This window comes from Dysidea avara, chromosome 15 (genome assembly GCF_963678975.1).
Source record: "Dysidea avara chromosome 15, odDysAvar1.4, whole genome shotgun sequence".
NCBI lineage: Eukaryota > Metazoa > Porifera > Demospongiae > Dictyoceratida > Dysideidae > Dysidea > Dysidea avara.
Window position 1 is genome coordinate 13,625,855 of NC_089286.1, and position 26,992 is coordinate 13,652,846.

Here is a 26,992-nt window from a genome sequence, read left to right on the forward strand (position 1 = left end):
CAGCCGGCTAATCCATCTCACCAAGTTGTGCAGCTGGCTAATCCATCTCACCAAGTTGTACAGCCGGCTAATCCATCTCACCAAGTTGTCCAGCCAGCCGTTCAGTTACTTCCACCTCAATGTACATATTTGCAGTCCACAGATTCACCTGATCCGTTATCCCTACCAGTGGATAACAATGCTGGAGCTATACAAAGTACAAGAGATGATCTATCTTTTGAAAATGTATCTAACAAAGGGAGGTTGAAATATCCTGATCTTGTTTTCATTAAAACTGTTTGTGAAAAGAAAGAAGCATTAGAAGTTGTGCAACGTTCATTGTACTCACTACCAGGAAATAATCATCTGTCTGTTGCTAGAATTTTATTTTTATCAGCAGAATCAAATGGCTATACTTATGATGTGCAAGTGTTGTTTACCTCAATTCGCGCGGGTACGGTTAAAAGTTTGGCTGACTTTTTTGCTGTTTGTGATATAATTTCAAGAGTTGGTGAGTACAAGTTTTGTCCTGGATTTGATGTAAAGCGTTATTATGATGAGTATCATTCCATCATCCGATACCATATCAATGGTGTTCGTAAGTGGGAGAAACCTTTCAGTCGCATGGATTCCAAGAGTTGTTTGCTGTGGCATCAGCTTGCAAAGAATGCCAGCAAAGAAGATAAACTTAGCTTTGCAGTCATGTGCAAGAATTGTAAGCGTCTTCAATATAATTTAGACATCCAGAAATGAAGATCTACAGTCAGTCCTGCAAGACGGATTGCCAGGCAACAGCCATCTTCTTCTTTCAAATTAAAGTACTTGTCTCCAGCAAGTGTTGCTCAACGAAAGAAGGCTACACAGACGGAGAGATCAGCTGACAAGACAAAGCTGGCACGGTGTGCTGAGTTAGAGGTCACGTTAGATGATGAGCAATCAGATGAGTTGACTAATATAATGAATAAGATTGAGGAGGCCAATGAAGATGAGTTGGAAAAGATTTTCAATGAAGCTGATGAACATTCAGTAGGAGAGTCAATCCGTGCTGCTTGGGAAAGCAACAGACAATCTACTCAACAAAAGTTCTTTAAGGATCAGCAGATCAACAGTAAGTGTGTTGCTATTAACTCAACATGTTATTATTTGTTTTATAGAGAATGGATGCCGCAACAATCGCTGGAGTTTAGTAACTATACGAATAGGTATGGCCATTAAACTATATGCTACATAGCTATTTTTATCTTGTCCTTTTTTTTACTTAGCCCTTGCTGTTTTTATACGAAGTCCAGCAGCATATGAAGCTCTTAAGAGTTTTGACATACTGCAGTTACCCTCCCGCTCAACTCTCCAAGCATACACAGGAGCATTTCAACATGAGGCTGGTGCTGCCACTGAATCTATCAGCAAGCAAGTAGAAAGATATAGGATTTTCCAACAGTCATGTGAAGCTGAGAACAAACGAAAACCCCTATCAACAGGTATACTTGTTTTTGATGAGGTGAAGGTTGTATCCTCATTGATGTGGAATTCTAGAAGTCACCGAATTATTGGGTTGGCAATGACAGAAGAAACGCAAGCTTCTTTACATGATGTATTTCAGCTTTTTGATAAAGACCACCGTACCAAGCAGACAAATTATATACTCCAATTCCTGTGGAGGGATTTAACCTCATCTTTTGATATCGTGGGCCCATTTTATACAAGCAATGAAACCATGCAAGCTAAATTTATTTGTTCTTGTGTATTTCAGACCCTCAAACTTTTCAAGGTACTTATATATAGTTGTATTGTTCTTTACTCTAGATAATGGAACAAAGTTCATTAAGTATTGGTGTTACCATTATATTATTTTACCCTGTATGTCTGATCATGCTCGTAAAACACCTTTGTTAACATAGGTACATGACTTGAGGACATGTTTGCTAGTGTGTGATGGTGCAGCTCCCAACTTAGCTGCATTGAAGTTAACACATGGATTCCAGGGTATGTATGGCTTATCTGATGGTCCAGATCCATACGCTGTCAGACCTTGGTTTGTGAACCCTCATGATCCACTCAATAGAATTTACTGGTTGATATGCCCCAGTCACCAGGTAACCTGTAGAAATCTATTCACATAACTATATCAGATTATTGTATTGTTTCACACAACAGTTGAAGAACATGATTAATGCTCTTTTCTCCTCACAAGAAGGGGGAACGAGGACATTTACTGCTGCGGATGGGACCACTTTTGGGTGGAAGGCAATTTTAGATTTGTACTTCAGAGAGTGTCAGAGGAGAGACCAGGGGCATGCAAGAATGATCCCCAAACTTCGTGAAGTGCACGTTCTTCGAGATGCATGGACAAAATTAAATGTCTTGCCTGCAAAGATTATGCAGGTGGGTTTTCATTGTATTTTGTATACCTGCGTAGCTATATGGACTTTATATGTAGCAAGAATTGGTAATGTCTGAGTTGCACCACTATCTTACGTCTGATCCTGCACCAGATGATGTTGCCAGTGTGAAGTATACTTTGCAATACTTGGAGGCGTGTAATAAAATTTTCGAGAAAGGACTTTTGAGTCATGACAAAATATGTGATGTGGATAGTAAGGTTCTACATTCCATTTCAACAGGATTTTCCTTCTTTGAAAAGTGGCATGGAGATTTATCACGAGAAGGTACTTGTTAAATATTTTGTTTAAGTGATATTGTACTTTATTTTAAAATAGGTGGTCTGGAAACACTAGATCCAAGGTTCTTAAGTTGGCAAAGTAAGTTAGTGTTGTGATTCACTAGGCATACACCATAAATAATCATGCAGTGGAACTTGTCTTAGAGGTCACCTGTTTAGAAAGGCCACATTTCTATAAAGACCAGTTGAGAGATTTGTACTAACCCACCCACCTATTAAGGGCTGAAACAATGACTGTTAGAAGTTCCATTGCAGTGTTTAGACACTTTCAACATCATTATTTGATTAACTTTGTTCCGTAGCATTTGATTTACTGAGGATTTGTGTGTACGGCTTTTCAAGTTTTGTACAAACATTTTTGGAGGAGTTTCCTGACTATTTTATAAGTCCAGTGAGGCTATCAGGGAGTGCTGTCGAGACTTTGTTCAGTCAGCTTAAACATACTGCTGGTGGAAAGCTGAGTTCGGTCAACTACGTTACAGCTAGGGCAGCACATCTCATCAAACACAGTGTGGCTTACCATCATAGTTCTGTTAACTACAGGGACGTTCCATTACATTTGTCAGACACTGTGTTACAGAAAAAGAAATACAAGCATAAACAATAAGAAAATTCAATTACATAAAGAATGTTGTTGTTTTTATTACTGTTTACTTTTAAGATTAATGTGGTGTGTCAAAAGTGAGTCGCGCAAATTTTGGCCAGCCAGAGTTGCAGAACCCTTGTTTGCCGCACCTTTGTGTTTAAAAGAATCTAAGTATTCTTGTATCCTGGTATGACATAGTTTACGTGCAAGCTCCTGGAATACACTATCAACAGCAGCACATGATATGTCATCAAATCTTGGTACTTTATCAACTGCCGCAGTTAGAAATAACGAGTGGATATTCGGATCACTATGAAGTGATTCTACAACCACTGTCAAAATATCTGCTCCTTCTTGGCTGAAGTTAGCATCATTAACTTTCTTAGTAGTTGCTGTGTCAACAGTTCTTAAAAATGGCAACAATTCCCTACAAGGGAAGTACATGAAACCCTCATCTCGATATTTTAAATAATCTGGGACATGGTCCTTGTCTTCTGTTTTGTGCACGCTGAGTTGTTGCAATATAGTTATTTGTTGTGAAACTTGCTCTTTCTGGTTCAAACTGCAGCTCTTTATTTTAGCATATCTACTGTGCAGCATGCTACATATTGCTGCACCTCCAAAGCGGAAGTATACATCTTCTGATTCAACACTAGCACTGTCCAAAATTTGATTACTAGGCTCAATTATCCTGTGGCATTGCCGTAGCAATTCTTCAATTACACTATCACAAAACAAAATCAAAAATTTCTTGGCATCTGATTTTTGCAAGCAGTATTCCACACAAACTTTGTTCCACTTTGAACGAACACCTACTACACTTTCAGCAACTGGGTCTGAGGGGTGGAGACCAATTAAAGATAGCTCCATATTTTTATCCATCAAAAAATAACTGCAATGCTGGAGCCATTTAATTTGAAGCTGTATGTGTCGTTCTTTACATTTTGAGCACTCTTCATATAAGGTGACGAACATTTGCTGCAGATGATCTGTTAAGAAGCTTACAGAAACTGAATTAACTGAGTCACAAAAAGCCTTCAAATCACTTAAATTTACTGGCAGTTGTTTACGAACGTTAGCTAGAGCAATAGTGGAAAGAATTTCAGGACGCAAATTGCAAATGGAGGATTTGATGTTATTCTTCTCGCTCTTATTCAATGATTTTCTCTTACGAGTACCCACCGTTTTTGACGATGCACCACCATCCTTTGTTGTAGCTGGCTCGGTTGTAGCTGAAGACTTTCCTTTTTGTAATTTCCTTCGCTTCGGTTGTTGACGCGGCTGCGGATTTTCCTGTGGCTGATCGGTGTCTTGCATATGTTCCTCTTCTTGTGCTACTTCACCACTGCTAGGCGATAATTCTGTTGTACTACGTCTTTTTTGAGTACCCACCGTTTTTGACGATGCACCACCATCCTTTGCTGTAGCTGGCTCGGTTGTAGCTGAAGACTTTCCTTTTTGCAATTTTCTTCGCTTCGGTTGTTGACACGGCTGTGGATTTTCCTGTGGCTGATCGGAGTCTTGCACATGTTCGTTTTCTTGCTCTACTTCACCACTGCTTGGCGATAATTCAGTTGTGCTACGTCTTTTTTGTGCTCTTCCTCGTGTTCTACTTTCCATTACTATCACGGCGCGTGTCAATACAAGGTATGGCCTCGTTATCGATAATAAATAAGCGTCCGGAATAAGCGCATTATAGTATATGCGCGTATGGAAAAGAAAAGGGGTTGGCTTCTGTGGGTTGTTGACACTGCGACGTGCTAAATCGGTACTAGTAGAAGTGCGTTTGAAGCTCCCATACTCCGTTCGACACTCTCCCTCTACACTAATATTATGAACTCTTGGTATGTGTATAGCTACACTACAAAGGAAACAAGTATGGTGACAAGCTGAATCAACTCAGTCTAAGCAGAATCTAAAGGAATTTTGTGCTGTGTGTGAGGAGCAAACATTCAGATACCTCAAGGAGGCTATATTGTGTGAACATCAATGATTCATTAACAGAGTAGTGGACTATTGTCAGATATCTCAGCCTGAGTACTGAGTTGAATTGTGGATGGGATCTATTTTACAGAATGGAATGCTTTCTGAATCAACTTGCAGCTTGGCTAGCTGCTATCATTGCTGAAATTGCATTTTATCAGTGGAACCTCCAGGAAATGGAATAGGATAATTATAAAACATTAATTAAGTGATTGTTTAGGTAATATGACTTTATTCAGTCTAATAAACAGAATATATGGTTGATTGAGTGAGGTATCACTTTCAGAATGTTCAGACGACCAGTGATGAGATGCATGGATTCATCGAATTTTTGTTGTGGTTGGAGACATTAAATATCCAAAAGCAAACTGACTGTATAATATTAATTCACTTTCTTTATATTTTCTCAATTTTGAGCATGTATACAAATAATTGAATTTTTCTTGTCAATAGAAATCCTAGAATAAGATGGGAGAGAAACTTATCTTTGTTTACCTATACTGTACAACCAAGAGTTCGTAATACTGATTTGTATGGGGGAGAGTGTCTAACTCTCAGTATGGCCTGTACAAACACCCTGCGTAAAGTTCACCTTTCATCAAATCAACACCTTTACTGGGGGATAGAAAACTGTTGATTAGTGTTGCTGACAGGAAGAAGGTAAAGCCTTTGTTCTGAAATAAGGCCGAGGTGTTACTTTAAGCAGGGTGTTTGGTGAATGCATTCAAGTTAGACACTCTCCACCTTATTATGAACTCTAGGTACAACTTCAAAGGAAAATGAAGAAAACATACAGATGAATCAATAAAATCACTACAGTAAGGTGAATTACAGACTAGTGAGATCTTGGTTAATTAATGACAGTGGTTGGAGATTAAGTGTGGTAGCTTCTTGTTCTTGAATATGTTGCAAAGTGGAAGTACAAATCAAAATGGGATATCAATTTCATTATGAAAAATTTGTATACATAAATAATCTAGCATTACTATTTCATTTGTCCTCCACTTAAACATGCTACAACAGTACTAGTGTCAGTACATTGGCAGTGAGTCTACCTTGAAATTTCAACTCTAGAGTAGATCCAACACAGGACAGCCCGCACTGTAACAAATACATGTGATCCCATTGTAATTTCATGGACCAGCTGGACTGGGAATCACTTGAAAATAGACGAACAAATTTAACCTGTTTTGTTTGAAGTGAAGCATGTGAAATGTTACACTTAAGAAATCCTAGGATTCTTAGGTGGTATGTAATTAATGTGTGTTCCATTTCAGGTCTGACTAGATACATTGAAATTACACACACATCCTGGTCCAAATCACGTTTGCCTGGTGGCTACGGGCATGGTTTCACATGCGGCTTATAATAGAGATTTGGCTGATCTTGGAGTTTTGGCATTTAGCCGGATTCAAGGCTAGTAGTCAGACACATCCTTGAATTGTGCAACAGATAAAATCAGCTCACTATTGAATACGGAATTAGTCCACTACACCAGCTGTTAATATATAAATAACCCCATGCATACACTTCAGTGATGTTTGCAGAATATACCCTCCTTGCGGTCTGCCAAAAAATATTTGCTCCTCACACACTGCACAAAATTTTTCAAGTTTTAATTCAGCTGGCTCTATCCTGTTACCAGTATCTTCCTGCTTGCTTTATTTATACACTGACTTATGACTTGAAAGGCCGGCCCAGACTGTTTTCTAAAGTCTAAATAAGAAAAACAGCTCACATAAAGTTCCCTTCCGTATGGATGAACATCACTGATACAGCTCATCCCACAATAATACTTCGTTACTAATGACAACCAACAAAAACCCACAATCGATCCGTTAATTCTTTTTATCTTATGTTTTATCACCCACTGGAGATGCCACTGCTAACTTATAAGGGAAGTTTCAGCAATGGTAAGTAGCAAGCTTCAATTTGAGAAAGCGTTCCGTTCCGTGGTTTAGTCCATCATTCCGTTCCATAGAATAGTCCCCACCTTTATCACCTGAATTGTCGTTATTAAAATATTTACATAAAACACGAATGCGTACTCGGATAGGGCTGAAATTAGGCACACTTGAAGGGCTCATTAAGGTGGATCTCAGTACCAACTTTGGTAGGAATCCGATGAACATACACGGAGTTATGACCGATTATGTGCGTAAAATAAGGTCGAAGGTCTGTCACGCCTACAGGGTAAACCCCTTGGAGGAATGAGTTGAAAATTTATATGTAGATGGAGTAACCATCGTAGGAGTGCCTTTTGTGGTTTGAAAGGAATTGAGATAAAGACCATGGAGATATGACACAAAACCCAACCTGTGTCAAAATTACGCGATCGATTTTTATGAATAAAAAAACTATTAGTTCTCACATCTACCAGGCAAACCGCTTAGAGCAATGAGCTGAAAATCAGTGTGTAGCTGGAATAGTCATCATAGAAAGTCCTTGCAGTAGTACAGAAGAATCGGATTGCAAACCACTGAGTTATGATTCGAAAGGCAACTACGTGTAGCAAATGCGAGATCGAGATACTCTAATAGAACAGTCACCCTAATAGAGCATTCAGCTACGTTTATAACTTACTCCATTACGGAATTATAGTACACTGCAGGATATTCTGTACGGAATTCAACTACAAACAGTTAATCTGATAGACAATTCAGCTACATGCAAGTCACCCTGTAGAGAGTTCATCTAGAAACAAGTCACCCTGTATCAGCTAGAAGAAGTCACCTTGTATAGAGTTCAGCTACAAAGAAACCATCATGTAGAGAGTTCAGCTGCAAACAAATCACCCTGTAGAGAACTAAGCTACAAACAAACATGCATGCCCTGTAAAAAGATCAGCAGTGTTGGGAGTAACGCGCTACTTATGTAACGTGTTACGTAATATTATTACTTTTGTGGTAACAAAGTAATATAACGAAATACGCTATGAAAACAGGTAATATAACGCAAGATACTTTACTTACAAACGTAACGCGTTACCTAAGTAATATAATTACTGTAACGAGTCTAATATGACGTAATATTATTATTAAAAGTAACGAAGTTACTAATCTCGTTAGTAATCCTCTGAGTAACGCCTAGCCACAACGAAGTAACGAGGCCTACTGAATGAAGCTTATTCACTAGCTTCTTACTTATAACCAAGATTTGCACATTGTCCAACAACGCAATCATGTCACGTGATAAGGTGGTAGTTTCACACGTGACAGCTTAAGGCTGTGGACACAAAGTAATATAATATGTAATATTATTACAGTTACTTTATTTTATGGGTAATATGTAACTGTAACTAAATAGTTCTGTTGCAAGTAATATGTAATATGCAACTAGTTACTTTTACAAAGTAACTTGCCCAACACTGAAGATCAGCTAGAAGAAGTTACCTTGTAGAGAGTTCAGCTACAAAGAAATCACCATGTAGAGAGTTAAGCTGCAAACAAATCACCCAGTAGAAAGTTCAGCTATGAACAGATCACCCTGTTGAGAGTTCAGTAAGAAACAAGTCATCCTGTAGAGAGATCAGCTAGAAGTATCACCTTGTAGAAAGTTCAGCTACAAACAAATCACCTGTAGAGAGTTCAGCTACAAACAAACCACCCTGCAGAGAGATCAGCTAGAAGAAGTCACCTTGTAGAGAGTTAACTATAAAGAAACCACAATGTAGAGAATTCAGCTGCAAACAAATCCCCTGTAGAGAGTTGAGCTAGAAACAAGTCACCCTGTAGAGGGTTCAGCTAGATGAAGTCAGATTGTAGAGAGTTCAGCTACAAAGAAGTTACCTTGTAGGGAGTTCAGCTATGAACAGATCACCCTGTAGAGGGTTCAGCTACAAACAAATCACCCTCTAGAGAGTTCAGTTACAAAGAAACCACCATGTAGAGAGTTCAGCTGCAAAAAATCTATCACTCTGTAGAGAGTTCAGCTAGAAGAAGTCACCTTGTAGAGAGTTCAGCTGCAAATATAAATCACCCTGTAGAGAATTCAGCTACAAACAAATCACCCTGTAGAAAGATCAGTTAGAAGTTACCTTGTAGAGAGTTCAGCTACAAACAAATCACCTGTAGAGAGTTCAGCTAGAAACAAGTCACCCTGTAGAGAGATCAGCTAGAAACAAGTCACCCTGTATAAAGTTCAGCTAGAAGAAGTCACATTGTAGAGAGTTCAGCTACAATGAAACTCCCGTGTAGAGAGTTCAGCTGCAAACAAATCACCCTGTAGAGAACTCAGCTACAAACAAATATGCCCTGTAAAAAATCAGCTAGAAGAAGTTACCTTGTAGAGAGTTCAGCTACAACGAAACCACCATGTAGAGAGTTTAGCTACAAACAAATCACCTGTAGAGAGTTCAGCTACAAACAAGTCACCCTGTAGAGAGATCAGCTAGAAACAAGTCACCTTGTAGAGAGATCAGCTAGAAGAAGTCACCTTGTAGAGAGTTCAGCTATAAAGAAACCACCATGTAGAGAATTCAGCTGCAAACAAACACCCTGTAGAGAACTCAGCTACAAACAAATCGCCCTGTAGAAAGATCAGCTAGAAGAAGTTACCTTGTAGGGATTTCAGCTACAACAAATCAGAGTTCGGCTAGAAAGAAATCATCATGTAGAGAGTTCAGCTGCAAACAAATCATCCTGTAGAGAGTTCAGCTATGAAAAGATCATGCTGTAGAGAGTTCAACTAGAAGAAGTCACCTTTTAGAGAGTTTAGCTACAAAGCAACCACCGTGTAGAGAGTTCAGCTGCAAACACATCACCCTGTAGAGAATTCAGCTACAAATAAATCTCCCTGTAGAGAGACCAGCTAGAAACAAGTCACCCTGTAGACAGATCAGCTAGAAGAAGTTACCTTGTAGAGAGTTCAGCTGCAAACAAATCACCCTGTAGAGAATTCAACTACAAACAGATAACCCTGCAGAGAGTTCAGCTAGAGTCAAGTCACCATGTAGAGAGAATCCTGTAAAGAGTTCATCTACGTACAAGCAGATCACCCTATAGAGAGTTCAGCTACATTTCAAGTCACCCAGTAGAGAGGTCAGCTGCAAATTATCTTGTGGGATTAATTGACATGTAATAAATATATGCTCTCCTTTTATATTATGAACTCTTGATATATGCATTATATATATAATTTGTACATTTACTGATAAAATCACAATGAGTTAAAGTATTTATAAAATCTGCTTCATCTTTTTCTTTTTCCTGTAGTAAAGAAAAATATATAGGTTAAAAAGCCCTAAAGCTGGCCATAGGCTGGCTTTGGGGTATACAAATACAAAAAGAAGTGAAATCTAATCAAAAACAGCCAAGCTGTAAAAAAAGGAGTGTGGCCCTTGAAAAGGCTATGGTGAAAAAAGATGTGAAATCCAAGGTGGTGGCCAAGAAATGGCTGTGATGGTAGGTTAATGGTAAAAATTTTAATAACGACAATTCAAGTGAATTTTGTGCCAATTGACCAAGCGGCACCAAATTCACCTGAAGTGTTGTTATTAAAATTTTTACCATTAACCTACCATCACAGCCATTTCTTGGCTGCCACCTTGGATTTCACATCTTTTTTCACCATAGCCTTTTCAAGGGCTGCACTCCTTTTTTTACAGCTTGGCTGTTTTTGATTAGATATTATTAACTTGGTCACTAAGATACTTGCAATCCTGAAATTACTCATATATCCATTCCTTTTACCTACAGCGTATGATGTTCAAACACACTACTGACCACATTTTAAGCTTTTAATCTTTAGATATGAATTATCAAAGCTTATAAAGTGGATGTGTGTGGATGTCCTGTTTTTGTATACCAGTTACAAATCTGTCATTGGTTTGCATGTCAATATTATCCAATACTGGCTGTCCCTGATTGTTGAATGGATAATCACTGAATATTTGCATAGAATAATCAATTACACACTTATTATAGAAGTACATAGCTATTGTTTAGCGAGAAGTCTATTCCAACAACAGGTACACCTTTACAATCACTGATGTAGATGAAGCAGGAAACTTTGCAATTGATAGCAGTGGAAGAGTGACTCTTAACAAATCTACTTGATGCTGTGGTTCAGGATGTCTACACCATTAAAATAATTGCTTCTAGTGTGAATTATAGCTGCCAATGTGACAGTACAACTATTGAAGTATCCGTTTTACCAGCAGGTGAAAAATTACTTTGTCAGTTATATCTGCAGATACAGTAACTGATTCAGAAATAATGTTTAACATGTGCATTATATCATAATGACACTGTATTCTGAAATGTGAAAAGGTGCCTCTTATAATAATATTCTCAATACCCATACAAAAGTGTTACACAAGCCCCTGTCTACTACATAACAACAAAATTAATTGTGTATGTAGCAGCCCTGATGCTCAGCGTATGTAGTGAGTATGATATTAACTGGGAATAGCATGGGTATAGCAGTGAAATTTGGGGATAAATACCGCTCTTGTTGCATTGAAAATGGAAATTTCACTTGGCTTCGCCTAATGAAATTTTATCCATTTTTAATGTAACACTCGTGGCATTTATCCCTAATTTCACTGCTACCCATATGACCCTGATAGTTGTGTGGTATAGGGGTTGTCATGGACAATAAGGTTAATATACTTTGTGAAACTCTTACCAATTGGGGTCATTGGGGTGTTACCTATGAAAAGCACTTTCTTCCCAAACGATTATTTTTATTAACTAAACTGTACTCACCAGGTTACTGAAAACAAAGCCCTGGTAACTGTGTACGAAGTCATAGTATAGTGTATATGGAGCTCTGATTAAGCTGTAACCTGTATAAATTATGTGGACATGAAGCACATAGCTAACTAATGATCTACTCAGTACTTACACTCCCAGTCTTTACCTGTGCTTGTCAGAGAGGAAGTAATACTAAACCCACAATCAAATACTTACAGCAGTAAACTTTAATCATGTGTATAGGCTTGTCACACCATATCATCATATCATACAGTGTATTATACTGTCTATGCCAGTGTGGCAGCTGCAACTAATTATAGCTACAGCTGTGGCACAGCCACTGTACACATGTCCAATGCCAACATGCAGCTTGGAAGATCAGGCTTGAGAAAGCTATATTGCTCCCCCAGGCTGTGTCTTTATGCATTGTAAACATTTTATTACTTTGATATTATACAGATATCATAATTTTAGGTTGGTTCTGTGCTCCATAATATGTAGTTTTACTCCAGAATATCATTCCAAAATTACTAAATTTGATAAATATTGCACCTGGTGGCATCTAAAATTTCAAAAATTTTTTCGGAGGTTTATTTCCAGACCCCTCTAGGTAGCTCATGTTTGGCATTTCACAGGAGTATCTCATTAAACCTTGAAGTACAGCTTGGGCTCAAGCCAGGGTCAACAAAATTGTATGGCTATGACACTGGCTGAACTTTAGCCAGGACTGTAACCAAACAATGCTGAACCATTCTTGTATTTTGCAAGAAGATTGAGAGAGCTAAGACAATCAAAATTGTTTCGTACTTGCAGATAATTATGTAGTAAACTTACTGTACAAGATTACTAGGATATAATTATGAGATCAATAAATACTGTGCTACTATGACCTCTGCATGTGGATGGCCTGAGTGATCGAACTGTCTGGGCTGCAACCCGAAGTATAGCTTGATACAAGGCCTATAACAGTACTTTAACCGTACATTGCATAACTTGTATTGCAGCAACTGAAAATTTCGATATAAGGCGTTCAGTACATTGTAATCAAACGTGCTTGTATTGTACAGATATAAGCTAACTGCTTAGAACTAAAAGTAGGGGTGTAACTTATACCTCACCTTTATTATTACTGTATCTGTGATTACTTACGTCCCCATAGAATGCCATCGCAGTGACCTAGCTATGCAGTGATTCTAGCATTACCATCCGAGCTAATAATGCTTCTGAGTGTTGTCAAAAGGGAGGGAAATCATATGATGACGGTACTGGTTGTATTACAGCTTGCGGGATGATTGGTGAGTAAACAACTTTCACATTGTTGATCATAATTATGCTAGTAGAATACCGGTACTCAGTACTTTATTCAGCCTTACAGCAAAACAATGCTAAACTTTATTCTGTGTTATATAAAACTTATGTTATACATAATCTTATTTGGTATATATACTTTGTAATGCTGGCTTTTAATTACTCATATGAAGTGATATCAGTATAATCATGTGGACTCTACATGTGTTGTAACTTTCTAACATTCTCAATAGAGGGTGATCCGCATTTCAGTGTGCCACTGTTGTCAAAGGATATACTTTGATACTTCATCCAAGGGTATTCTGGGTTGGCATTCAACTTGATCTACAACAAAAACTTTTATACAAATGCCTTATTTGTGGATACTGAAGGAGATACTAGTGAGGCTACTTGGATCGGAAAACTTGGCGTTGTTCCACAAAATACTAATAAATCTGAATCTGTAGTCTTTGACTCTGTCAATCAGAAAGTGGAAACAGTTGGCTTTGGAAATCTGCAGGCCCATTTAGTAAAGAAGATAATGTTTACTGAAAATGGCACTGTCAAGTTTACTCATACAGTTCAGAAGCAGAATGGTAATCCTACGATACATGTGATGTATACTAAGCCTAAGGCTGAATTTGATGTCACCTTCTACAACAATCATCTCAATGTGGAATGGAGTATGGATTATGAAAATGTATATACAGGATTCACATGGAATAATGGGTATGCTCTTATGTTGCAAATGACTATACATGCTTCAGGTACAGTCTGATTATTTACTTCATTCATTTTCTAGGTCAATTCATGAAGAAAGGCATTAATATTGACAGTAAGAAAGAGATATTGGTTTATTCAGATGGTCGTGACCCAGTTCCAGTTACTAGGGATTTTGTTATGACTGGGAAATGGTGTTGCAAGGCTAACAATTATGGACATCAAGGAGAAGGTCTCATTGAGGGTGACATACTGGATTATGTGGTACCCAATGTCCTTCAATCTCCTGATAACCTAAGGAATTTCAGGTGACTTGGTTTTGAAAAGTCTACAAACAGTTATGTCTATACACACAAATGCACCCTTTAGTTTGGATGCTTAGTTTTATACACTAGGCCAGTTACGCATGTAAATTTTTGTACTTTTGTAAAAAGGTCAAGTTTGTTGATAAAAATTTCTATGTGATGGTTGAACAAATTTGCAAAAAGGTACATTTTTTATGCACAGAATATTTAGAACATTGAAACTTTATGTATTAATCATTGCAACTAATGGTCTGAAACTTTCATTAAGAGATGGCACAGTTAGGCAAGAGCTAGCATAATTTCGAGCATAATGGGTATCTGTGGGAATCAGGCATTATGCTGGCATTTTGATGGAATTATGATGTTCTCAAAGCATGAAATTTGCACAATTCTGTTAAAAACTATTGAGATACTCTAATAGTTGAGTAAGAAACTCTAATAAAATAGTTGAGTAAGTATACTACTCTAATAAAACAATCACAAAAATGTTTGTGAACTGAAATGCTCTAACATAGCAGCCAGCTGACAGACAGAAGACTACTTGAAGCTAAAACATCAATGTGTAAATGGTCTGATAAAGGAATAAACTGACCATAATGGTCCAATACATGTACGATGGCATAATTTAGAGAATAATGAGTAATTCTCAAAAGCATATATATAGGTAAATTTTTGAGCACTGCTCAAAAGTATAATTCTCAATTTTAGAAGCATAATAGCCTCATGCCTAGGCACAGTAGTTAGAAGCAGTTTGGGGGTATGGAGAAACCTTATCAATGCTGCAAGTCGGTAATCATATACGTATTCACTAACATGTAAAATGTGTGTAAAAGGTATCTTTTTGCAAATCGGATTACTTTTGTAGAATTGTAAAAAAAAAGTAACATACAATACACATTAGACACAATGGCATGTTGAGAATGTTCTGATATTTGCAAAGTATGCAAGGTTTTTATTCTGTTACAAGAAACCTGTACACAGGTGTCTTACTAAATAAAACAACTAGCCACAACTCTGACAAACAATTGCATACTTTGTAGCTTCCAAACAAAATTGCAATCACCATGGCCATTGTCTAAGCAACTAAGTCATGCATTGCTAAGATTCTTTAATGGATAAACAACCCTGAAGGAATGATGTAATTATCACCGAGGTGGAGCTGAGGTGATTATTACATCATTCCCTTTAGAGTTGTTTATCCACTGAAGAACCCTACCACTGCATGTCTTACCTATACTAATAAATACACAGGTAAACAAATGCAAACATTTATAATTCTATAAGACAGTCACTCCAACAGCACATTTAATGCAGTAAGTTGTGACATTAGTATACCTACATTATAAAAATAGTTTTTAAACAATTAAAGAATGAAAAACAACAAAAGAAACAAGGGTTAAACAAACCAGCATATTAAAAGCTATATAGCAAGTCAGCAAGTTCTAAGGTCGCATATTCAAGCCATGCAATTGCAACACTTGAAATGGCTAGCAAATATTCATGTGTGACAATTACAAGTGGCTTTAACATGCCTTAGAAAATGCTATATATGCATTGAATCAAGGGTGGTCGCTTACACCTGCAAATATTCCAATGAACAATTTAATCCGTAATTCAGTCTGTATCTTTATTGTCAGCTATACAGACTGAATTAGAGATTAAATTGTTCACTGGAATATTTGCAGGTGTAAGCAACCACCCTTGTTTCTATACTTTTTATTACTATGATCCCTAATTGATTGTAAAATTACTAATTTTTCCTTATACTTGTACAAGTTACAGAATGCATATACTGTAGTGCACTGATTCCAGTACTGATACTATGACCTGTTAAGTGACATGGTGTAATTTGTACCCACATGCCCTATTTTTGCTGGCCCAGTCACATATGTATTCAAGATGTACAGTAAATAGATAAGAAATCAACGTTTGTGTTTTATGGTAATCAGGGCCACCAAGAGAATCCAAGAAAATATTGTGGACCCAGGGTAAAATAAGAATGTGGGGCCCTTTGCCTACAGTCTTATGTGGAAAATGTAGCCTTGGGCCTAGGGTCTAGGGTATTTTGCCCCAGTTGTGCCCCTTGTCAGCAGCCCTGATGGTAATGGCACATGTAATTAGCCACTGGTAAAATGCAGCTGCTATTATTTTTATAGTGCAATGTTTGACCTGAAGTATATAACAACAACGGCATAATAGCAAGAGTTAGTAACAGAAGAGGAGAGTGTCCAACACAACTATTATAGTACAGCACACAGTAATACACTATACTTCTTAGCATAGGACCATTTAGTAGATTCTTTTGCTATGAAATTATGAAGAAAACACTTAGAATATAGCATATTATTATCCCTGCTATGCACCTTTTTGCAGCTTGACTTGCATGATATTAACAGTGTGTTTCGTGTACTTTCATTACGTGTTGTGTGATTCTTTTTCAATGACATTTTAAATCTCACATGAATTAGACAGTTTTTAAAACTATACCAAAATAATGCATCTGAAAGGGTGCCTCTTTAATAATGGTCTAAAATATAAGTACACTTCTTCTAGTATTGTGCATCACAAATAAATCACTGTATAATTATATCTGAATCTTCTAACACATTTCATAAAAATTTTTTACTGACGTTATGTAGTGGAATCTGTTACCTGTCACTTTTGGGTCAAGATTTATTGGTCTTAATAGGCAGGCGGCTGCTTTAGAAGGTATAAACTTGTCACTTCGGGAATTGAAAGTTGCATTTTAGTATTTATTGAAAGGTATACAGCTGGCCACAAAGACATGTTCCACTACTAATGTAATAAAGCTATTTCACATTACTAACGTTTCAAATTTGTAAATACATTGAGTTAAGTGAGGATGACAGATCACCTTGTAGACCTTTACTATACCATTCAAAATATATTTGGAAAGTTTCTGGTGGTGGTGGTGTCTAGTACTTTTCTTCAATTTAACAATCTGTAGTATTGTCTATTTTAGCCATTTTATTGCCGGAAAAATCACCTAACTTACTGTGTGAAGTTTCACACTCAAAGCAATTCGTACTGGTACTTTTTACATAATACATTGCAGTAAACTGTATAATAAGTGTTACTTCATACAGCAAGAAGGGTTAATATCAAACAATTTTCTTTCCCCACAATTTTGGCATGCGCCAAAGTTAGCTTTTCCTATAAATATTATCCAGTCACATGTATAATTTTCATTACTAATTTTTAGTAATTTTCCAATTACCACACAACTGCATCTATTAGGTAAGCATGACAGTGTGAGTTAGCTAATGTACACCAGAAATTGACTACAAGTCCACCCATGATCAATGTAGTGATCATTGTAAACTTTATAACTTTCTTTTTCACATAAATGTATACACATTGCAATAATAATATAAATAATATATACAATCAATTAAAAATATATAAGGCAACTATCAGTGAATGCAAAACTCTTACGGCTTAGAAGCACTTGTGGTGGACAATAACTGGGCCAGACTCATAATATTCTTGTTTGCTAATCCACATCTGTTGGAAGGTTGACAGAGAGGCCAAAATGGAGCCACCAATCCATACAGAGTATTTTCGTTCTGGTGGAGCTATGATCTTAATTTTCATTGTCGGTGGTGCCAGAGCTGTGATCTCCTTCCGCATCCTGTCAGCAATTCCTAGGAGCATGGTGTTGCCTCCAGACAACACAATGTTGCTATATAAATCTTTACGGATGTCTACATCACATTTCATAATGGAGTTGTAACAGGTTTCATGGATACCAGCTGATTGCATTCCCAAGAAGGATGGTTGGAAGAGAGCCTCAGGGCAACGGAATCGTTCATTACCAATGGTGATCACTTGACCATCAGGAAGCTCGTAGCTCTTCTCCATACCTGAGCTGCTAGAAGCAGTCAGCAACTCTTGCTCAAAGTCCAATGCAATGTAGCACAGCTTCTCCTTGATGTCACGGACAATTTCACGTTCAGCAGTGGTCGCGAAAGAGTAACCTCTCTCAGTCAGCATCTTCATCAGGTAGCCAGTCAAATCACAGCCAGCCAGATCCAAACGGAGAATGGCATGAGGGGGAGCATAACCTTCATAGATGGGAACAATCTGGGACACTCCATCTCCAGAGTCAAACATTATTCCAGTGGTACGACCAGCTGATGAATACAATGACAGTAAGGTCTGGATGGCTACATACATGGCAGGTGTGTTGAAGGTCTCAAACATGATCTGGGTCATCTTTTCTCGGTTGGCCTTGGGGTTGAGGGGAGCCTCTGTCAACAACACTGGATGCTCTTCTGGTGCCACGCGGAGTTCATTGCAGAAAGTGTGATGCCAGATCTACAAAGAAAACAACACTTAATGTGAATATGCTTTCTATAAAAGTTCAACTAAGGAACTACCTTCTCCATATCATCCCAGTTGGTAACAATTCCGTACTCTATAGGGTATTTCAAGCTGAGGATATTACGTTTGCTCTGGGCCTCATCTCCTATGTAGGAATCCTTTAGGCCCATACCAACCAGACGAGGTCTTCCAACGATGGATGGGAAAACAGCCCTGGGAGCATCATCTCCAGCAAAGCCAGCCTTGCACATACAGGAACCATTGTCCAAAACAAGAGCGGCAATGTCTTCGTCATCACTCATTTTAGTTCAACTTTAAAACAATAACACAATGAAAACTCGTGAATAATGTGGGCATAAACTACACCATGTCACTTAATGATTCATATTTCAGTACTGGAATACAGTATTTTCATACTGTGACTTGTGTTGTAAAGTTTGTGTAGGTAGCTAAAGTTGTGAAGAAAGTTAAAAAATTTCATGGGCATACGTACCATAATGGAAAAGGATTTATTGGTAAAGAAAGTACACAAATCTTGTGTGCCCACATGCCCTATTTTGCAGGTCCTGTAGCTAACAAGTCTGGCCCCGCCAGCCGGCTAGTCAATATGGAGCGACCACACCCACCAATAATGCGCTCAATAATACCATAGATAATACTGACAACAATAACACAACAAAAACTCTCAGCGAAATAAAGGCAAAATGAACCCCCCGGGAAAGTATAGGATCGGCTATGATCTCAGTACGGGTAAGATACTGAGCTAGCTACTGTATGATACGTACGAAGGGAAAATATTGGGTTGTACAATCAATTGCAGAATTGTTGAAAAAAGTATGCCGTACCGTGAGTGTTTCCGTAAGGCTCCTTGTAAGTAAATTTTATTGTCCTTGCCACGGATTCAACAGCAACTGAACCACACTAATCTTTTTCCTCAATAAAAATAGTTTTCCAGCCCACGGAATGTTTACGGCACGGGAAGAGAAATTTCCGCAACAATTCTGCAATCGACTGTAACACTTTCTACAAGTATCCCGCTAACGATAGACTTTACATTTAAAACTTACAGAGCCATAGCTACCTAAGGCCGACTAGCATCTAGATCGTGAGGGTCATCTAGTCTTATTCAATTGTAATTGTGGTATTGAGTTATTGTGCGAAAAATTTCGAATCGTCATGTCTGCACGTGATCCCAACTAAATACACTTTTAAGCAAATAAAGCTCGGTTTGAAACACTGGACCCACTATAATAGGCATTCCAGTATCCGAGATTTTCTAATAAAATTTCTCCGTATAGTCTATTCCCCAATAGAACCCTGCCACCCTGGTAGCTACAAAACAACAACTCGTGTTTAACTTGGGATTGCTCCGTAGCCCGAGCTCCAATCAAGATGAAAATCGCTATGGGGTTTGTCCCTCGGTTTGTCCACACGCTGCTCATCATGAAAATCTTAGTTTTGTCGTGCGCGTTACATATAAGTAAGTTTTGTGTTGTTTTGTAATCTTTTTAAGCCTTGTAATGTATGTAGAATACTTTAAAATTAAAAAAAAAAACGTAGTGTAGGGTGGAAGGTAGTCACTGGTGCTTACTTTAAAGTGCGTAGTTACTTTGCTCGGGTTAGCGATTTTCAGCTCCAGAGCAATTTTCTGATGGCTGTGTCATCAGCTCAATAATACAAACCACTTCAAAGAGTCAGCATAACAATGCCATAATTGAAACCACAGCTCCACCTTAGTTGTTTACCTATATAAGCTGTTAACTTGATGTTTTTACTTACTTGAGATAGCCTCTTGCCTGTGAGTCAAAGTATGCACCATTGTATTGAGAAGTGTGCAGTAGGTGAAACATATTTGCTCACTACAAAGCATACAAAGATCGCTGAGATCCGATAACATCTGAAGTTACTCTCATTATATGTACAAACTTGCAGCTAGAAGCAACTGCAGTTTCAAAACAGTCCAGATTGTTAGATGGCTTCCTGATTCAATTGTGCCATTTTCCCTTTAAAATGTATGGGGAGCCCCAGGGAAAAAATGTACCATTTTTCAGTTTAAAGCACTGTGCATACCAAAGTAGTTAATTCCAACCCAACAAACTATATATTTTTGAGATCGGCAATCAATACTCTACCTATTGAGCATATAAAAAGTCCATTTTTGATTTAAAAATCGGGCTGGAATGCCTAATTATAATAATAAACATGATGTGCATATTCAGTGGATTGTAAAGACAGTGGTTTACGAGTTCAGCAAATGTTTATAAAAAATGACGTGTTAGCTAGCTATGCCGCATATGTGACCTGGTCTAACTTTTAGAGCTCATAACTTTCTTTGTGGATGGTCTAAGGATGATATATGACTTTCTTTGTGAACGCCGTAAAGCAGCATTATAGCAAATTAGTCTGTGAAAGTGTCAACTGAGAAGATAGATAGCTACCTCTAAGTTTTGTGAAGTTACAAGCACACAAAGTTATACATTTGGAAAGGCTATAAGTCCCTTTTTGTTAGACTGGGTCACATATGATTATGATTAAAGTACTGGTAAAGTGTTGACATCAGACCTCCGAGATTTAGTGAGCCCCAAAACTGAATTTCTTGCAAATAGTTGACTACTAAACTAAGCGACTCCAATAGTCTATGTCATACTACTTACATGAAAACATACCATAAACTATAAGATTTCAGCTCTCCATTTAGTGGGCTGTGTGATTAGCTACGTATGTCATATTATAATAGGTCATTAGCTATTGTGAGCCTCTGGCTACGACACACTACCGTTTTATGCAGCTAGCTAGCAATTATTATAATTATTTTTCATGAAGTACGTATGAATATGCATGGCGTAGCTATACACATGGGTAAAGGCAATGAGAAGTCCAGCCAGCAACCACTCTCATTATTATGTGACCATGCCTGCAAAAATAGAGCATGTTGGCTCACTAATTTGCTTACTTTTTCAGACTTCATCAGCCATAACTTTTTATTGCACCATGGTAAATTCATAAAAATTAATTTTCAGGCTTTGTTTATAATTTATCTGGCTTTACAATACAAGTTACAGAATGCATTATATATACTGTATTACAGTACTGAGATATGACCCATTAAGTGAAATGGCGTAATTTGTGCCTACATGCCCTATTTTTGCAAGCCCGGTCACATATACGTATGATTGTTCAAAAAGCCTAGTCTAATTACAGATTTAATGGTTTTACAACACAGCCTATATTACTTGACCAGTCCTGCAAGCCAGCTAAACAAAGTATGTGGGTAATAATTTTTACTACATTTATTGACGTATAACATAACTGATGAAATCATGGCATGGTCTTGAAATTTTCATCCATTTAGCTATCTGGCTTTATGATACAAGTTACAAAATAAAAAGTTTCATTCCACTACTGAGTAAGACTGAGTATAACATTTAAAAACGTTAGTAATGTGAAATAGCTTTATTGCATTAGTACAGAGTTGAACATGTCTTTGCGGCCAGCTGTATACCTTTCAATAAAGACCAAAATGCAGCCTTTAATTCCCAAAGTGACAAGTTTATACCTTCTAAAGCAGCTGCCTGCCTATTAAGACCAAAACACTTGACCCAAAGGTGACCGGCTTAGGCAGGTAACAGGTTCCACTATATAAAGTCATTAAATTTTTTTATGAAATGTGTTAGAATAATTATTTATATATAATTATTATATATACAGTGATTTATTTGTGATGCACAATACTAGAAGATGTGTACTTATATTTTAGACCATTATTAAAGAGGTACCCTTTCAGATGCATTATTTTGGTATAGTTTTTAAAAACTGTCTAATTCATGTGAGATTTAAAATGTCATTAAAAAGAATCACACAACACTAAAGAAAGCACACTAAACACACTGTTAATATCATGCAAGTCAAGCTACAACATATGCGACCGGGCCTGCAAAAATAGGGCATTTGGGCACAAACTACACCAAGTCACTTAACAGGTTATATATCAGTACTGGAATCAGTGCACTGCAGTATATGCATTCTGTAACTTGTATTAGCTATAAAGCCAAATAAATATTTGATGTGTTGAAAATTTCATAGTGATGTAAAATGTTATGGGTGATGAAATTTTGAAAAATGAGGTAAATTTAATTTCGTGTGTCCACATGCCCTGTTTTCATAGGCACTGGCACATACCTTAAGGATACTAAATTTAGCGATACATAAATTTTCGCGATTTCGATTTTTTTTGCTTGCTAAAGCTGCAAAGTGTATGGCTACTTGATTACATCAATTGACAAATGTATAAATTCGCTAAATTTTGTACACGCTAATTTTGCCACAATAAGAAATCGCTAAATTTAGTGTATTACTAAATATAAACACCTTAAGGTACAATTTTGGCATGTGCCAAAGTAAGCTTTTCCCATGGTATATCCAGTCACATGTATAATTTTCATTACTAAATTTAAGTAATTTTCCAATTACCACACAACTGCATACTATTAGGTAAGCATCATGGTGTGAGTTACTGTACACCAGAAACTTGATAACAAGACCACCCATGATCAAGGTAGTTACCATTGTAAACTTTATAACTTCCTTATTTTGCATGAATGTACACATCGCAATAATCAATAATATATCGCTTAGAAGCACTTGTGGTGGACAATAACTGGGCCAGACTCATAATATTCTTGTTTGCTAATCCACATCTGTTGGAAGGTTGATAGAGAGGCCAAAATGGAGCCACCAATCCATACGGAGTATTTTTGTTCTGGTCGAGCTATGATATTAATTTTCATTGTCGGTGGTGCCAGAGCTGTGATCTCCTTCCGCATCCTGTCAGCAATTCCTGGGAGCATAGTGCTGCCTCCAGACAATACAATCTTGCTATATAAATCTTTACGGATGTCTACATCACATTTTATAATGGAGTTGTAGCAGGTTTCATGGATACCAGCTGATTGCATTCCCAAGAAGGATGGTTGGAAGAGAGCCTCAGGGCAACGGAATCGTTCATTACCAATGGTGATCACTTGACCATCAGGAAGCTCGTAGCTCTTCTCCATACCTGAGCTGCTAGAAGCAGTCAGCAACTCTTGCTCAAAGTCCAATGCAATGTAGCACAGCTTCTCCTTGATGTCACGGATAATTTCACGTTCAGCAGTGGTCGCGAAAGAGTAACCTCTCTCAGTCAGCATCTTCATCAGGTAGTCAGTCAAATCACGGCCAGCCAGATCCAAACGGAGGATGGCATGAGGCAGAGCATAACCTTCATAGATGGGAACAATCTGGGACACTCCATCTCCAGAGTCAAACATTATTCCAGTGGCATGACCAGCTGATGAATACAATGACAGTAAGGTCTGGATGGCTACATACATGGCTGGTGTGTTGAAGGTCTCAAACATGATCTGGGTCATCTTTTCTCGGTTGGCCTTGGGGTTAAGGGGAGCCTCTGTCAACAACACTGGGTGCTCTTCTGGTACCACGCAGAGTTCATTGCAGAAAGTGTGATGCCAGATCTAAAAAGAAAACAATACGAAAGTGAAAATGCTTTCTAGAGAAGTACTACAAAGGTATTACCTTCTCCATATCATCCCAGTTGGTAACAATTCCATACTCTATAGGGTACTTCAAGCTGAGGATATTACGTTTGCTCTGGGCCTCATCTCCTATGTAGGAATCCTTTAGGCCCATACCAACCAGACGAGGTCTTCCAATGATGGATGAAAAAACAGCCCTGGGAGCATCATCTCCGGCAAATCCAGCCTTGCACGTACAGGAACCATTGTCCAAAACAAGAGCGGCAATGTCTTCATCATCACTCATTTTAGTTCAACTTTAAAACCATAACACAATATAAACTCATTGAATAATGTGGGCATAAACTGCACTATGTCATTTAATGATTCATATTTCAGTACTGGAATATTCCAGGCTAATCTCGTACCCAGACCGCTTTTTTTCTATTTGTGTGGGGGCGGACTCCGCCCCCACACAAAAAGAAAAAAGCGGTCTGGGCACGAGACTACCGCCAGGCTAGTCGCAAATATGGAGCGACCACTGCACCCACTAAACCACCAATAATACGCTCGATAATATAGCAAAGATCCTTAAAGCAATAACACAACAAAAACTCTCAGTGAAATAAAGGAAAAATGAACCACCTGGGAATGTATAGGATCTAGTCTACGGGTAGGTTCTGAGCTAGCTATTATACGTACGAAGGGAAAACTTTGGGTTATTATTATTATATGTTATAATTGTAGGACTCAAGTGGGTTGTAACACTTCCTACAAGTACCCCGTTTTATAGTATTTACACTTAAAACTTACAGAGCCATAGCTACCTGAAGGCCGACTAGCATCTAGATTGTGTAGGTCATCTCTTGGATTTAGTCATAATCAATTGTAATTGTGGTATCAGTATTGAGTTATTGTGCGAAAAATTTTGAATCGTCATGTCAGCACGTGATCCCAACTAAATGCACTCTAATCAAATAAAGCTCGGTTTGAAACACTGAACCCATTACGATACACGTAATCTGCACTTTCAGTGGATTGCAAAGACAGTAGTTTGCGAGTTCAGCAATTTTTTTTATAAAAGGCTAGCTGTGACATAGCTATGTGACCTGGTCTAACTTTGAGAGCTCATAACTTTCTTTGTGGATGGTCTAAGGATGATATATGACTTCCTTTGTGCACACCGTAAAGCAGACTTATAGCAAATTAGTCAGTGAAAGTGTCAACTGAGAAGATAGATAACTACCTCTAAGTTTTGTGAAGTTACAGGCACACAAAGTTATACATTTGGAAAGGCTATAAGTCCCTTTTTGTCAGACCGAGTCACTATGATTATGATTAAAGTACCAGTAAAGTGTTAACATCAGACCTCCAAGATTTAGGGAGCCCCAAAACTTAATTTCTTGCAAATAGTTGACTACTAAACGAAGCGACTCTATGTCATACTACTTACATGAAAACATAAATTACAAGATTTCAGCTCTCCATTTAGTGGGCTGTGTGATTAGCTACGTATACCATATTATAATAGGTAATTAGCTATTGTGAGTCTCTGACTACGACACACTACCGTTTTATGCAGCTAGCTAGCATATTTTTCATGATGTACGCATGGCGTATACACATGGGTAAAGGCAATGAGAAGTCCAGCCAGCAGCCACTCTCATTATATGTGACCAGGCCTGCGAAAATAGAGCATGTTGGCACACAACTTTTTAAAACTTTCATCAGCCATAACTATTTATTGCACTATTGTATATTCATAAAATTTTCAGGCTTCGTTATAATTTACCTGGCTTTCCAATGCAAGCTACAGAATGCATATACTCCATTGCATTACTGAGATATGACCTATTAAGGGACATGGTGTAATTTTTGCCCACATGCCTTATTTTTGCAAGCCTGGTCACATATACGTATGATTGTTCAAAAAGCCAAGTCTAATTACAGATTTAATGGTTACAACACAGCCCATATTACCTGACCAGTCCTGCAAGCCAGCTAAACAAAATATGTGGGTAATTATTTTTTACTTACATTTACGTATAACATAATAATAAGTTGATGAAAATCATGGCATGGTCTTGAAATTTCATCCTTCATTAAGCATTTAGCTATCTGGCTTTATGATATATGTTACAGAATAAAAGTTTCATTCCACTACTGAGTGAGACTGAGTATAACCTGCCATCTGACGAGGTGTAGTTAGTTATGTAGTGATGACTTGTAACATTACAATTTTCATTTTTTTAATGTTCTGATGATCACGACTTGATCATTGCTTCAGCACACGGTGGACTGGAACATGTAGTTACAAGAGTAAGATCTTGAAGGTATATATAAGTATAGGTAAGATATGTAGCTATGTACATTCAGTGCCAGGTAATTGAGCAACCTAGGAATGATGTAAGGTGTTATATCTGGTGTTTATCCACCAGCAATGCATGTTTTAGATACTAATTTTGTCAATGATTTATGGTGACTATAATTATGTTATAAGCCTGACCCACATAGTATGCAGTAATAATGTTGCATGTTGAATGCGGAGGTGTTGCTATCATTTGGCAGCTGCCTCAATAAAAAATATTCAGGAGTCCAGGCTTGAGTTTGGCACTGCTCTTCAAAACTAGCAGTAGGCCACTCCAAATGAGAAAGCAGTTCCCAACCTGCGTCATGTTGCACATGGTATTATGTCACATGATACTACAGTAGTTTGTGGAATTTGAGGACGCTTTAAATTAATTTTTTTCTTGCTTGTTAAAATGAAACCTCAGTACTGAAGTTGTTATTTCACTAAGAAGCTGGTTATATTATGACCAATAATGATAGATTTTGAAAAGATAGTGTGTGGAATTTTGAAGCTCTAATTATAACAACAAGATGATCAAGATTCCCTAGTCAAT

The 26,992-nt window shown here is 37.7% G+C and overlaps 4 protein-coding genes across 5 annotated transcripts in view; 2 read left to right on the forward strand and 2 right to left on the reverse strand.

The window, feature by feature from the left end:
• The window catches only part of LOC136245389 (uncharacterized), a 46,355-nt gene extending 31,968 nt beyond the window's left edge, over nucleotides 1–14,387 (forward strand). Inside the window, exons 6-8 of one of the 2 annotated variants that reach the window (XM_066036909.1) lie at nucleotides 13,792–13,939; nucleotides 14,013–14,045; nucleotides 14,094–14,387. In XM_066036909.1, coding sequence (XP_065892981.1) covers nucleotides 13,792–13,939; nucleotides 14,013–14,037 — 173 coding nt within the window. In that variant the 3' untranslated portion in view covers nucleotides 14,038–14,045; nucleotides 14,094–14,387. Of the gene's footprint in view, nucleotides 1–13,791; nucleotides 13,940–14,012 lie in introns of both variants that reach the window. The other variant, XM_066036913.1, reaches the window with a different exon arrangement.
• LOC136245789 (uncharacterized) lies at nucleotides 937–3,931 on the forward strand. The gene is made up of 8 exons (XM_066037267.1): nucleotides 937–1,087; nucleotides 1,134–1,181; nucleotides 1,242–1,747; nucleotides 1,878–2,072; nucleotides 2,134–2,361; nucleotides 2,417–2,645; nucleotides 2,697–2,738; nucleotides 2,962–3,931. Exons 1-8 carry the CDS (start codon nucleotides 937–939, stop codon nucleotides 3,264–3,266), a joined length of 1,704 nt encoding a protein of 567 aa, XP_065893339.1. The 3' UTR covers nucleotides 3,267–3,931.
• Nucleotides 14,388–17,601: 3,214 nt separating the features above from the next.
• LOC136245388 (actin, cytoplasmic-like) lies at nucleotides 17,602–19,734 on the reverse strand. Its single transcript, XM_066036908.1, has 3 exons — nucleotides 19,647–19,734; nucleotides 18,636–18,891; nucleotides 17,602–18,573 (listed from the first exon to the last, which is right to left on the reverse strand). The coding sequence occupies exons 2-3, from the start codon at nucleotides 18,879–18,881 to the stop codon at nucleotides 17,695–17,697; spliced, it is 1,125 nt and encodes a 374-aa protein (XP_065892980.1). The 5' UTR covers nucleotides 18,882–18,891; nucleotides 19,647–19,734; the 3' UTR covers nucleotides 17,602–17,694.
• A 3,331-nt stretch (nucleotides 19,735–23,065) lies between these two features.
• Nucleotides 23,066–24,992, reverse strand: LOC136245764 (actin, cytoplasmic-like). The gene is made up of 3 exons (XM_066037241.1): nucleotides 24,903–24,992; nucleotides 24,151–24,406; nucleotides 23,066–24,089 (listed from the first exon to the last, which is right to left on the reverse strand). Exons 2-3 carry the CDS (start codon nucleotides 24,394–24,396, stop codon nucleotides 23,211–23,213), a joined length of 1,125 nt encoding a protein of 374 aa, XP_065893313.1. The 5' UTR covers nucleotides 24,397–24,406; nucleotides 24,903–24,992; the 3' UTR covers nucleotides 23,066–23,210.
• Between the last annotated feature and the right edge of the window lie 2,000 nt (nucleotides 24,993–26,992).